Source organism: Impatiens glandulifera, chromosome 1 (genome assembly GCF_907164915.1).
Source record: "Impatiens glandulifera chromosome 1, dImpGla2.1, whole genome shotgun sequence".
Taxonomy (NCBI): domain Eukaryota; kingdom Viridiplantae; phylum Streptophyta; class Magnoliopsida; order Ericales; family Balsaminaceae; genus Impatiens; species Impatiens glandulifera.
The window spans coordinates 84,054,363-84,068,524 of NC_061862.1; the positions used below are offsets into that span (position 1 = coordinate 84,054,363).

Below are 14,162 nucleotides of genomic sequence, written 5' to 3' on the forward strand. Positions count from 1 at the left end.
ATATTTAAACAACAATTAAAAGTATTAAACTAAAAATTTATAATTCTTAAACAAAGCAAAAACATAAAACTCTGAAAAATTAAATCGAGAAAATAGAAACATGACTATGTGTCTTGACTCTACTTCAGATTAATTAGTTTTGTAAATATATATTATCTATATATATTTAATAACGCTTAATTTGAAATGTTGAGGATGTACTTCACGCTCTCTCCAAAATAATTCTCATATCACAAGATATTTTTTCATATTTCTCTTTCTTCATTTATGAATTGTTTTTCTTTTCCTCGCTGTAAATATATTAATTAATTTTAATTTGTATATATATATTAATGTTATAATTATTATTAAAATATATTAAAATTTAATATTTTACATATACACATTAAACCAAATATTTATCTATATTAATTAAGTTTAGCATTAAATACTAATTATAAAACATTAAAACCTGCAATAAAATCAAGAATTTCAAATATATATTATATTAATTATAAAATGTAACTTTCAGTTATTCTATTATATTAACTATAAAATAGAAAAAAAAAAGTTATCATGTTTAAAATTAAATACTAACTACAAAATATTAAAACCTACAATAAAATTAATAATTTCAATTATATATTATATTAATTATAAAATTTAACTTTCAGTTATCATAATATTATATTAATTATAATATAAAACTTAACCTACAATAAAATCAAAAATTTCAAATATATATTATATTAATTATAAAATGTAACTTTCCGTTATCCCATTATATAAATTATAAAATAGAAAAACAAAAATGTAGTTATCATGTTTAGCATTAAATACTAATTATAAAACATTAAAACCTACAATAAAATTAAGAATTTCAATTATATATTATATTAATTATAAAATTTAACTTTAAGTTATTATATTATATTAATTATAATATAAAACTTAACTTTCAGTTATCATATTATAATAATTATAAAATTTAACACAAAAACAATAATTATGAAAAACATAAACATGTAACTGCAATTAAATCAATATAATAAATTAACCCAACTTTTCATATTTTTTTCCATCTAAATATTTGTTTTCCTATAAATAAATTTACATCAACAAGGTTCAATTTAAGAGAGAAGAGTGATATTCTGCTGTTTTAATTTTTTTTCTCTGAGGAATTTTATCATTTTAGGCAACTACAACAACATTCTATCTTTTGAATTTCATCTTGGTTAAAGTGAGTAATAATTAAATTATATTAACATCAATTTCTCTATCAACATCATTATTTCATTCAATAATTAAATTGGTAATATGTTATGTTTCACCAATCTATTGTTCATTGTTTTTTTTTTCAGGAATTTGATCATTTCAGGCCGCTGCAACAACGTCCTATCTTTTGAATTCCATCTTGGTTAAAGTGAGTAATAATTAAATTATATTAACATCAATTTCTCTATCAACATCATTATTTCATTCAATAATTAAATTGGTAATATGTTATGTTTCACCAATCTATTGTTCATTGTTTTTTTTCAGGAATTTGATCATTTCAGGTCGCTGCAACAACGTCCTATCTTTTGAATTCCATCTTGGTTAAAGTGAGTAATAATTAAATTATATTAACATCAATTTCTCTATCAACATCATTATTTCATTCAATAATTAAATTGGTAATATGTTATGTTTCACCAATCTATTGTTCATTGTTTTTTTTTCCAGGAATTTGATCATTTCAGGCCGCTGCAACAACGTCCTATCTTTTGATTAAATTTTATGACTAATTAATAAAATAAAAGATTTAAATACATATAATCTCTTTATTCTTAGCATAATATTTTTTTTTCTATTTTCCATTTTTTTAAATATTATTATTACTTATTACAACGTTTAATTAATTAATTTATTATTCATATTATTTTATAATATTTGTCATATTTAATATATTTTTATTATATTAATAATATTTATATTATTATTTAATCTAAATATTTTTAAAATTACTTTAGTTGAAGTTATCCAATATAATATTCATCCTTCTTTTGAGTCAAAGTAGGAGTAATGACTATATTTTATGATTTAATAAAATAAAAATAATTTTTTAGGTTAAATATATTTAATTTTTTTAAATACATATAGTTTTATTAGTTAAAAAAAGATGATCTCTATCTTTTGAGTACATGATTTTTTTTCTATTCCAAATAATTTCACATGATAAAGTTTAATGTATTTAATAATATTTATTTTTAATCACAAAAGAAATAAATAATTTTTTTGAAATATTATTATAACATTAACATTCAATTAATTATTTATTATTTCCCATTATTTTTCAATATTTATCTTTATTCTCATTTTTGATATATTCATATTATATTAATAATTTATTATTATTATTAACATATGATATATAAATACTTACTATCTTAACATATTACCAAGGATTTTCAAAAGGAAAGATGGAACCTCTAGTGCTGAAGGGACTAGATATAAAACACGATTAATTGCAAAGGGATTCAGTCAAAAGGAAGGCATAGACTACAATGAGATATTCTCACCTGTAGTCCGACACACTTCTATTAGGGTACTACTAGCTATAGTAGCACATCAGGATCTAGAACTCGAGCAATTAGACGTGAAGACGACTTTCTTACATGGTGAGATTGAGGAGGATATACTAGTGAGTCATCCTGAAGGATTTCTTGTTCCTGGTAAGGAAACATATGTTTGTAGTCTAAAAAAGTCTTTGTATGGACTTAAACAGTCTCCTCGACAGTGGTATAAGCGGTTCGATAATTTCATGATTGAACATGGTTACAATAGGAGTGCATATGATTGTTGTTTCTATCACAATAAAATCGGTGATGGTTCTTTGATTTATTTACTCTTGTATGTAGACGACATGTTAATCGCAGTCAAGAAGATGTCGGAGATTCAAAAGCTGAAAGACCTTCTCAGTTCCGAGTTTGATATGAAAGATCTAGGTGAAGCACGAAAATTTTTGAGCATGGAAATAGTAAGAGATCGAGTTCAAAAGAAGCTATTTTTTCACAGAAGAGTTATATTTTGAAAATGTTGTCTCGTTTTGGGATGAGTACAACAAAGGCTCTCAATACTCCTGCAGTTGTTACTGATCATTTGTCTGCATTCGCACCACAGTCTGAAACTGAGAAATTATATATGTCTCATGTACCGTATGCTAGTGTGGTGGGTAGTTTAATGTATGTAATGGTATGCACTAGACCTGATATTGGGTATTCAGTTAGTGTTATTAGTAGGTTTATGTCTCGACCTGGTAAGGAACACTAACAAGCGGTAAAGTGAATATTTCGTTATTTGAGAGGCACATCCGATGTTGGTCTCATTTATGGGAGTAATAATAAGTGTCTCGTAACTGGTTATTCGGACTCAGATTATGCTACATATATCGATGGTAGAAGATCAATGACCGGTTATGTTTATACCCTTGGTGACTCCGTGGTTAGTTGGAAGGCAACATTACAGTCGACTGTGACGTTGTCTACTACCGAGGTTGAGTATGACGCTAACTGAAGCAACCAAGGAGGGTATATGGTTGAAAGGATTAATTAGTGACCTTGGCATCCATCATGACCAGGCAATTATTTTTTGTGATAGTTTAAGTGCTATTTGTTTGGCGAAAGATCAAGTGCATCATGATATAACCAAACAAATTGATGTTCGCTATCATTTTCTTCGTATTGAGAGGATAATCAAGTTGAAGAATATCAGCACACATCATAATCTTACTGACATGTTCACGAAGCCGCCGGTCCCACTAGCAAATTCACTCATTGTTTGGATTTTCTTGTTGGGTGATACTAAGGCAAGGTGAAGATTTATAACGTTTTGCCTTTAGTATAAAATTAATAATTTCAGTTACATCACATTTATTCTACAGTTATGCTTATTAAGTTAGGTGTTTTACGTTTTATTTTTTTCTTCTGAATTTAGATAGCTGCAATCTTTATTTATTTGCGGTAATTTTTTTTATCTTCATCTTTGATAATAAAAAATCTTTCTTCATTTGTTTTTTCCACACTTCATTGTTCATTATTTTTTTGCATTCGCACAACAATTTCTCATATTTAAATATTTAATATGTTTACATAAAAACATTAAATATATGATTTAAATGAATGTTTTAGTAAAATAAAATTTGTATTTCTTTTCTAATTTTTCAAATTTTGATTTGACTTGTCTAGATAATAAAATTCTCAAATAGAATGTGAATTTCTTGAAATTGTTTAAGTTCAATTTTCATTTAAAATGTTTTTATTGATTTACATTTAACTTTAGATGATTTTCAGCATATTTATATGTGCAAAGTTCATCATATTTTAGAAATCAATTTCTGCTATGACAGTTTTTCCTATGTTTTTTTTTTTTTTTTTTTTTTACTGTTATCATATTAAAGTTAATATTTGGGATATATTAGAATAATTTATTTATTTTTAATTAAGGAGAACTAACATGAGAACTCACACTAATAACTCATGCTTTCATCTAAAGCGCTTTAAGATATAATCGAACCCGTGATTTTAATTATAAAATTTTAAGCCGACTCTTACCATTAGAGTTTTTTATGGTGTATATTCAATTTAATAACTTAGGAAGAATTTGTTTGATTATCTAATTATCAATATAGGTTTTAAATTGAAATAAAAGTGTGTTTGAATTAATAACTAAAATAAACATATGGTTTATTAATTAAGTGAACTTCAACAACTAGTTTAACACCTACAATTACTTCTATTAATTTATTAGAAAGTACTCTTAACAATGCATTTTCTACATTAAATTCTAAAAGATTATTCTCAATTATAACAAAATAAAGGTATATTTTAATTTATTATAATTATATTTATACATTGAATTCTTATATTACAATATGTTCCATAATGATATTTTGATGTTGTTAAATAAAATAGAGTTTATATTATTTATATTTATCAAATAAGTTTGTAGAGTTATCTGATGATAATATTCATATAAATAGAATTTATTATTTTTAGAGGTTACTAAACTTATTATTATATTAAGAACTTATATATGCTCGGTAAGAATTGAGGAAGACAAATGTTTAATTTTTTTATTTTTATATATTTTGGATATTTTGTTAAAGATGACATTAATATAAGAAATACTTAGGTTTATGGGCAATTAAATTGAAATAAAAAAAAAATCAATCATTGGATATATATATATATATATATATATATATATATATATATATATATATATATATATATTTAATTAGGTTTCCACCTTTTAATTTAATAGGGAGGGCTTTTTATTTAGATTTTTTTAATATATTATTATAAATAAAATATAATGATTTTGAAAAAAAAAAAAGAAATGACATGTATTATTATTTTGAAAACATAATTCCACCTTATAAACGTTTGAAAAAACTATAATTCTAGAAAGAAAACAAATCTTAAAACTCTATAGCTATTTTCAATGTATTCTTTAGAATGAAAATAAATATTCACTTATTTAAACTTTACAAAACAATAATACCATATTAGTAACTCGTTATTATGTATCACTTAAATGGTCATCTTTTATTCACTCAAATTAAACAACAACAAAATTTATTTTCATAATTGGAAATTTTCTTGACAAAGTAACTTAGAACTAGCTAGCATGTTTCATATGGGCAATCCTCTATTGTATTACATGGCTTGTCGAGACAGCATCTGAGTTTTGAGCCATACTTCCTACATATACAATAAAAAGTTAAAAGATATAGTAAATAAATTCACGAGTTCTATTTTTATTTGTTGAAAAAAAATATATATTATCTTTGGAGAAGAAAATAAGAAAACAAACCAAGATAGAGGACATGAGATTGAAAAAAGTCATGATGTGTTAAATGAGCACAAAAGAATGAATTAGTAGAGTAACAAGGCTAGACTATTTATACTAAAAGAAAATAGAAATAAAGGGAAAGAAATGAGAATTTTGGCATTCAATTCTAAAATCCATCTAATCACAAACTAATATTCATATATTAAGTGTCAAAATTAATTTGGTAATATATTGCATTAATATGTTATTTTCAAAAGTATTGAATTATAATTGGATTCCAAAATTTATTAGGTAATAATAATATAATATATATATATATATAAACTACGTGACTGTCGATCTGTTATAAACTGTTTATAAGTATATATATATAAGTATATATTATATATATATATATAATTAAACAACGTGACTCAGTCGAATCCTCTGTTATGAAACTGTTTATAGAAACATAAGAATGATTTCGTAAAAGACAATTCGACGAACTATTAATGAGGTTCAATCCCATGTATTCGAAATGAAATTATTTTTGTCGGAATTTGTCAATTTTTTTTTTAATTATGTGTAAATCTAACCATTCATCAACTTAGAAAAAAATAATAAGTACTGAATTATATAAATTAATGTATTTAATTTTAATTATATATTATATTTATAAAATTAAGAAAACATAAAATAAGTGTGTTATTTTAATATTTTATTTTATAATTAGATAATGTATTTTATTTTAATATTTATATAATTTATTTTATTTTAATATATAATATTTAAATTATATATTATTATTTTTAATTATATATATTATATTTATATAATAATTAATTAATTAGTTTAATCCGATGGTATTTTAAGAGAGTGAATACTAGTTTGAATATAATGGGTATATTAAAAATGGACTCTCTTATTTGCGGAACTATGTACTTAACTCACGGGAACTAGTCGCACCCTATAGGAGCAGCGAAACCTAACGTTAAAAAAATTACTCTCTTAATTATAAATCTTTATTTCCTGGTCATTACTTATTTATTTTAGTAAGTTATAATATTAAGCCTAATATTTTCTATTCTCTTCTTTTTTATGTATTGGAGTTTGATTCAAATTAAAAACATCAGAAAAAAATGGATACGTTGAGGCGCCAATATTTGGCGGCAGTTCAAAAATTTGTAATTTCAATTTTGAGATTTAAATAAACATGTGGATTTCAAGACCGTGTTTTTTTCTTTGTCTATCATTTCTCTCTCTACCCAAATCGGCTCAAGGCTCAAGCAGAAGCTGGCCTCTTGTATTGAATATTGATTAATTCCCAGGTACTTCAATTTCTTCTGTCCACAGATTCGACAGATTTACATAAATTCATAGATTCAAAACGTCATATTTTGTGAGATTCGAACATCTAATTCATATGTTAATCGCTTTTATGAGTTCAATCTGTAAAAGACAAAGCGTTAGAAGAAGTCTGAGTGATTTTTGAGTTATTATTATTATGGTGAGGGAGCTAAGCGTTGAGTCATTCTATACCCGACTACGTCAATCCGCTTTAGCATCTTCTTCTTCCACACCTCTCCTAATTTTTCCATCTACATCTGATGTTGATTCCCTTTGTGCATTAAAGATTGTTGGCCGTGTTCTTGAGTCTGATTCTGTTCGGTATGCTTGTTACCCTGTTTCCACCTTTAAGGAAATTGACAAGTACACAGGTCCTAGTTTGTCTAATTCCACGAATGATCCTGTTACTATCCTTCTTATAAATTGGGGATGTCAACGGGATCTGAGGAAGATTCTAAATTTAGGGTCTTCGGCTCTTGTTTTTGTGATTGACAGTCACCGTCCTATTCATTTGCATAATCTCAGTGATCAGAATGATCGTGTGTTTGTTCTCTATACTCGTGAGGATGAGGAACAGGCTGATTTGGCATGTGTTATGAAAGTACCTGTTTCTGCTTTGGCAAATGCAAGTGACTTAAACAGTGATGATGAGGGTGAGTGTGGGTCAGAGAGTGAAGATGATAGTGATAGTGAAGAGGAAGAGCAAGATGATGATGATGACAGGTCACAGAAGAGGAGGAAAGTGTCGGGAGAGAAAGAGGAGGATCCTGTCAAGCAATTCAGGAAACTAAAGAAGAATTATTATCACATGGGTACCTTTCATGGGAAGCCTTCTGGTTGTTTGATGTATTCTCTTGCCCATTCACTGAGGAAGAACACCAATGAACTTCTATGGCTGTCTTGTGTAGCTTTAACCGATCAATTTGTTCACGAAAGGTTAACAAATGAGAGATATGAAGCTGGGGTAATGGAGCTTGAGCACCACATTAATAGCTCTGAGAATCTGAGTGCTGCTACTACATCAGTTACACTGAAAGATGGAATGAAGGTTGTGGCACCCGATACTTCCAGGATTTCATACGACGATGAGCCAAAACTCATGCTGTTGCAGGAGTGGAACTTGTTTGATTCAATGTTGTGCTCATCTTACATAGCAACCAGATTAAAGACTTGGAGTGATAACGGCACAAAAAAGCTGATGTTACTCCTGGCTAGAATGGGATTCCCACTTGACGAATGTAAACAGAAGTTTCAGTACATGAACATAGACATGAAAAAGAAGATGAAAGAGGAGTTTGATGGTTTCTTACCCGAGTACGGTTTATCAGATTTCTATTATAGAGGCTTCTGTCTCCTATATGGGTATAGTTCAAGAATCTCAGCAGCTGACGTTGTTTATGGTGTAACCGCGCTACTAGAGTCGTTTGTAGAATCTGATGGCTCTTGTGCTTCTGAGCAGTTTTTGGCTGCTTATGATGCATTGTCCTTGACCAAGCTTCAGAAATTGGAAACTGGAATGAAGCATGCCATCAAGATTCAAAGAGCAATTCTCAGACAAGGAAGTGCTGCCATAACAAAGAAGGGATCAATAAGAAGTGGCACTAAATTTAGGTGGGTTAAACTTGAAGATTCAGTAGACACTAAGCTATTGTGTTACCCACAGTCTTTAACCAAGTTTGGGTACTTTGTGATGGATGCTTTACGTGAAAAAGGAGCTAGAATGAAGCCTCTAGTCTGCATTTGCTACTCACAAGAGCGCCACAAGGTATTGATTGTTGGATTAAGTGGGAAGCCCCAGCTTGGAGCCAATAAAGGAAATGGGTTTGGATTTGCTTTCAGAATTGCTGCGGAGGAGACTGGAGCTGACTTCTTTCACGACCTGTTTGAATCATCTTGGATAATTTTAGAAGACATTGCTGTAAATTCATTTATGATCAGGTTAACAGAGAAATTGTGGTGAAGTAGTTCATCCATTCCACATGTCTCTTTAACTTTTAAACAGGTAACTTTGCTGCTAAGTAATCTGATTCCACTTGCCACCAAAAACAGGTAACTTTGCTGAATCCTGAAAGGCAATTCATAGTTTGATGATCAATTATCTCCTATGTTGAATGCTGCTTCAGATGACGCCTTATGAATCCTGATGAGATACATTTTAGAATTTGATTCAAGAACTAGTATTTATTTGTTGACATTGTAATTGTAGTATTTGCTGGAGTGAAATGTTCTGGGGTTTTATTTGAAATAAAATATGTGTTGTTACAGAGTTGGTCTTTTTGGCTCAATTTGAAGTGTTCATTGACAGTTGAAACCTACTAAGTTTGGAGTGAAACCAAAGTAAGATTTTGTTAGTCACATAGTATTCCATAAAAGAAATCACTTGGTCGCATGTTTTTGTGTTTAGGTTTAGCCTTTAAATTTGTCACTTGATATATATTATCTATTTTATTAAAATATCGGTTTGACATAACCAATTAAAATAATTTAAGTGTCAAAAAATTGTTTAATTTTCGATTTTTATTAAAAAAATATCGGTTCAACATGTTTATTCTATATATTAAAAATGAGAAATGATTGGGAGAGTGAATTTGAGGGAGAGATGATGTGGCTGATTAGGCAAAAAAATAACAAAATTTCTCTTTATCCTCACCTTTTATCATTTTTCCAACTATAATGAACATATCTTTCTCTCCTCCATTCTCTTCCTCAAATTCCCCCCTATCACTCCTCAAAACTAAAAATGATTGGGAGAGGAAATTTGCGGGAGAGAATAAGAGAGCTATCACTCCTCAAAACGATAAATGATTGAGAGAGAAAATTTGCGGGAGGGAATGATGTGACGCAATTTGATAAGCAAAAAAAATAACAAAATTTTTCTATCTTCTCTTTCCTCACCTTTTATCCTTTTTCTAACATTGATCATTGATATAGTGACAATCATTCTCTCCCCTATTCCTTCCCTCCTATCTCTCCTCATTCAAAATATATAAATTCTAACATGTTTACCAATATGTCTCATAATCTTTAAATATATATAAAAATTTAATATCCTTTCTTATCTTTTAATTAACCGAGTAACCGAATAGTTCATTTATTAAGTATATTGTGGACACTTAGAACCAATTTCTAAATCAAATATTATATTATTTCCCAATAATATTATTAATGTGAATATTAAATTTTTAATCAAAAAAATGAATTCACAGAGAAACATTTATTAGAGGATGGCAATTACTCACCACAAGTCTAGAGATTCAAAATGAAAAGAAGGAAGAAGAAGAACTCTACAACCCTCCTCTTCCATTGTTCTGCAGAGATAGATCAGACAGAAAGATACAAAACCCGAAAGACTGCAAAATGGAGATTTGATCAGGATTGAAAAGAAGATCTTTTAATACCCTTTTCCGGACAGGGACAGTGTATGTATGTGACACTTTTCCCCTAATCTCCTCTCCTTTTTACTCACTTTTCTGGTCATTGCTGATGATGATGATAGTACAGGGCAACTTTCATCAATCAGATCGGGCCCCTCATATCGATTTCTCAACGAATCTATCTCATCATTAAGGAATATGGAATCCGATGACAATTCGCCATCATATATTTCTTGAAGGTATTATTGGGTAGCATTATATCGCTCTAGTTTGGAAATTATTGTCTCATCTGATGGAAATTGGAGATGGAAATGGTTGCTGTAGCAGGCGATTGGAGAAGGAGTCTACTACTAACCTTGGAGACTTGCTGCTGTTACAAATGAATGGTCCCCGGAATTCCTTTACTGGTTTAACCTTAAACGATGTCCTAGGGCGCCCACCGCCCCTTCTCGATGTCATCCGTGAAGACGACCCAAACAAGAAGAATAAGAAGAATTGGAGTTGGAAATCCTTTACTGAAAAACCAAGGTCAAGCAAGATCAATGAGGAGTTAAATCCTCCATTACCCAGCAACCAATTAGCAAAGCCAGAAGTGGGTAAGTCGCTGATGGAGCTCATGGAAGGGGAAGAGGATGAAGAAGAGAATGGACAGAGGTTGCCGGAAGTGGGTATGCCTCTAATGGTGCTGCTTGCGGATACACAACCGGAAATGGAATTGGAAGGTCTGATACAAGACGAAGAAGAAGAAGAAGAAGAAGAAGAAATGGAAGAAGTGGAATTGAACAAATGGTGTTGTGTATGTATGGTAAGGCAGAAAGGTGCAGCTTTTATACCTTGTGGACATGCATTCTGCAGATTGTGCTCTAGAGAACTTTGGGTGAAAAGGGGTACATGCCCTCTATGCAATGTTTTCATTCTTGAAATTCTTCATATCTTTTGATCATCTTGTATTATGTTTTCATAAAAAAAAAAATGTTGTGTTTGACTTTTGTTTTGCAACCTGTCTTTAATTTTGGTTTATTCCAAGTTGCTGCCCAATAAAAAAGTGCTTGAAAGGTTGATTTCATAGAATGAATCAAAAACTCTAATGCAAACCATCCATAGTCAAGTATCATATTAAGGTTGAAAAAAAAATAGAGTTAGGCTTAGTTTAAAGTTTAAAAAATAAAATTTGGTATAGACTTAAAAAGAAAATAAATATATGGAGAGAGAATTGAAATGATGAGAGTTTGTCAACAAAATAATCACCAATGAACAATTATATTGAAATAAAAAGCTTGTTTAGTAATGGATTTTTTAAATAAAATTTGTTTTTAAAATAAATGTTTATTTATATTTATTTTGAGGAGTTAATTTTTTAAAAAAATTAAAAAGTATTAATATATAATAATAAAATAATTTTATATTTTTTAAAATAAATAATATTTTAATTAATAAATTAAATTAATACATAAAATTTTAAAAATTTAATTGAACAAGTTCTAATTCAGAAAATATTTCTTAAATTGGTAAAAAGAAATTAATGAAACCTTACAAATTCATCACCAACTTGAGAGGTTAAAAAGTAACTTTATTTAAAGTTCAATTTTTTAAATTAACTTATTTTATTCTATTATTATCAAACTAATTTAGATTATTATTTAAACTTATCTACATTATTTATTAATATTTTATTTTTTTATTAATATTATATTTTATTATTAAATAAATTTTAAATTCTAAATTTTAAATTTTTATATATTTAAATTATTATTTTTATATAATATAATAAATATTATAATCGCTTAATATTTTTAGAAATGCTTACTTAATATATAATTAATTTTAAATATTTGAATAATTATAATACAATAAGTTATTAATTAATAAAAAATATTACAATAATCTTATTTTTTTTAAATGCTCACTAAAATGATTGATTATAAATCTACATCTCACCAAAGTCCTCCAATTATGGTCCTTCTGAGTTATCCATATATTGATTTTGATATTTAACTTTTTAGTTTAACTTTTACAGTATTATTTATTAAAAGTAAATTTCACAATACAATTTTTTTTTAATTAATTTTACTTAATATAACATTTAAAATTTCATAAATATTAAAAAATAAAATAAAAATGAGAAATTAAATATAATATATTATATAAAAACAATAATTTAAATGTGTAATTATTAAATAAATTTTAATTATTTTTATTAAGTTTTAATATTAATAAAATCTATATAAAAAATAAAAATAGAAGTACTAAGATTGAATTAGGGATTGGTTGTTAAAGTATATTGGAATTTTTTTATTTATACCATATAAAAAAAAGTTAGATATAATAAAAATCATATTTATACCGTATCAAAATCTCAGTATCACATAGAGTAAAACAATAAAAAATTGTAAGAAAGAATAAATATCTTGGGAGTGTAGTCTTAAATTTATTTGAAAAATAAAATGAATTTCATAAGATTAAATAAAGAAGAAACAAATATATTGAAAATTGAGTATGAAGAAAATAAATAGGATAGAATAAAGAGAATATAAATAGTATAAGAGTTGAACTACAAATATTTTTGAAGAAAGAAATCAATTTGTTAAATTTGGTTAATCTAAATTATGAAAAATGAAAATTATGATTTAGTTATTTATAATTTTATTGATCATTATTTATTTACTTATAACTATTATATATTTTTTTAATTTAAAAATATTATTTTAGTAAAAATTTGAAAAACTCATGTTTGATATCGTACGGTATTATACCTACTGATTTTTTAGTATATCGAAAAAATTAATATTTTTAATATTTTGTGGTACGATATTTTTGATATAACAAAAAAATAGTATTTTCTCTTCCCTAACAATAAAGTTGTGAACCAAAACTAGACCATAATCTTATGTGATCAATTGTGGAGGAGAAAGAAATAAAAAAATAATATCTAACAAAATTAATAATAAATTAAAATGATCATGTCCAGGAACAAAATGATCATGTCCAGGAACAAGATAACCATGTTCGGTCTAAAATGACCATTTTGTGATCAAAATGACAGTTTCAGGAACAAAATGGACATGTTCAGAACAAATTGTTAGGTCTCGGGAACAAAAATGCCATGTTTCAGGAAATGATCATTTTCTTTTTAATTTATTATTATTTTTTACACATTATTATTATTTTTATTTCTCTCCCGTACATATGACAAGTCACTCCGAATTCGTATTCTTGCTTTCGTTATATTTTTTGTCCAAATATTTCTCCTAATTTAAATAAGAAATTATGTTAGTTTAAAAATAAATAAACAAAAATAAGTTAGTTTGAAAACCACCCAATAATAAGCCGATAAGTTCTCTAAAATAATCTTAATGTATTTAATATAGATTCATTTTTATTATTTTTACATTAGAATATATTTATTTCAATTATATATTTTATTTATTAAGATGTGAATGATTATTTCTTAGCATACTTTTTTTTTTTTGTTGGGAACATTGATAAAAAAAATGTTTAGAATTATTTCCAAATCAACATTGAAGACAATAATATTGTTTTGAAAACAATTTGAAAAAAAGAATAAAGATGCTCTTGAATTTTTTAGATTTGCAATATCAACAAATGACGTTGACATAGGTTAACACATAAATTCGTCTTTAAATATGT

General features: G+C 26.9%; 2 protein-coding genes across 2 annotated transcripts; both read left to right on the forward strand.

Annotated features, from left to right (window-relative positions):
• The first annotated feature begins 7,063 nt into the window (after positions 1-7,063).
• On the forward strand, positions 7,064-9,385 carry LOC124921940 (cell division control protein 45 homolog). The gene has a single exon (XM_047462646.1). It carries the CDS (start codon positions 7,298-7,300, stop codon positions 9,098-9,100), a length of 1,803 nt encoding a protein of 600 aa, XP_047318602.1. The 5' UTR covers positions 7,064-7,297; the 3' UTR covers positions 9,101-9,385.
• A 1,140-nt stretch (positions 9,386-10,525) lies between these two features.
• LOC124922800 (E3 ubiquitin-protein ligase RNF8-like) lies at positions 10,526-11,589 on the forward strand. The gene is made up of 2 exons (XM_047463506.1): positions 10,526-10,563; positions 10,642-11,589. Exon 2 carries the CDS (start codon positions 10,807-10,809, stop codon positions 11,452-11,454), a length of 648 nt encoding a protein of 215 aa, XP_047319462.1. The 5' UTR covers positions 10,526-10,563; positions 10,642-10,806; the 3' UTR covers positions 11,455-11,589.
• The last annotated feature ends 2,573 nt before the right edge of the window (positions 11,590-14,162 follow it).

Coding starts and splice junctions, on each gene's coding strand:
- LOC124922800 (XM_047463506.1), top strand. CDS start 10,807: ATGGAAATTGGAGATGGAAATGGTTGCTGTAGCAGGCGATTGGAGAAG.
- LOC124921940 (XM_047462646.1), top strand. CDS start 7,298: ATGGTGAGGGAGCTAAGCGTTGAGTCATTCTATACCCGACTACGTCAA.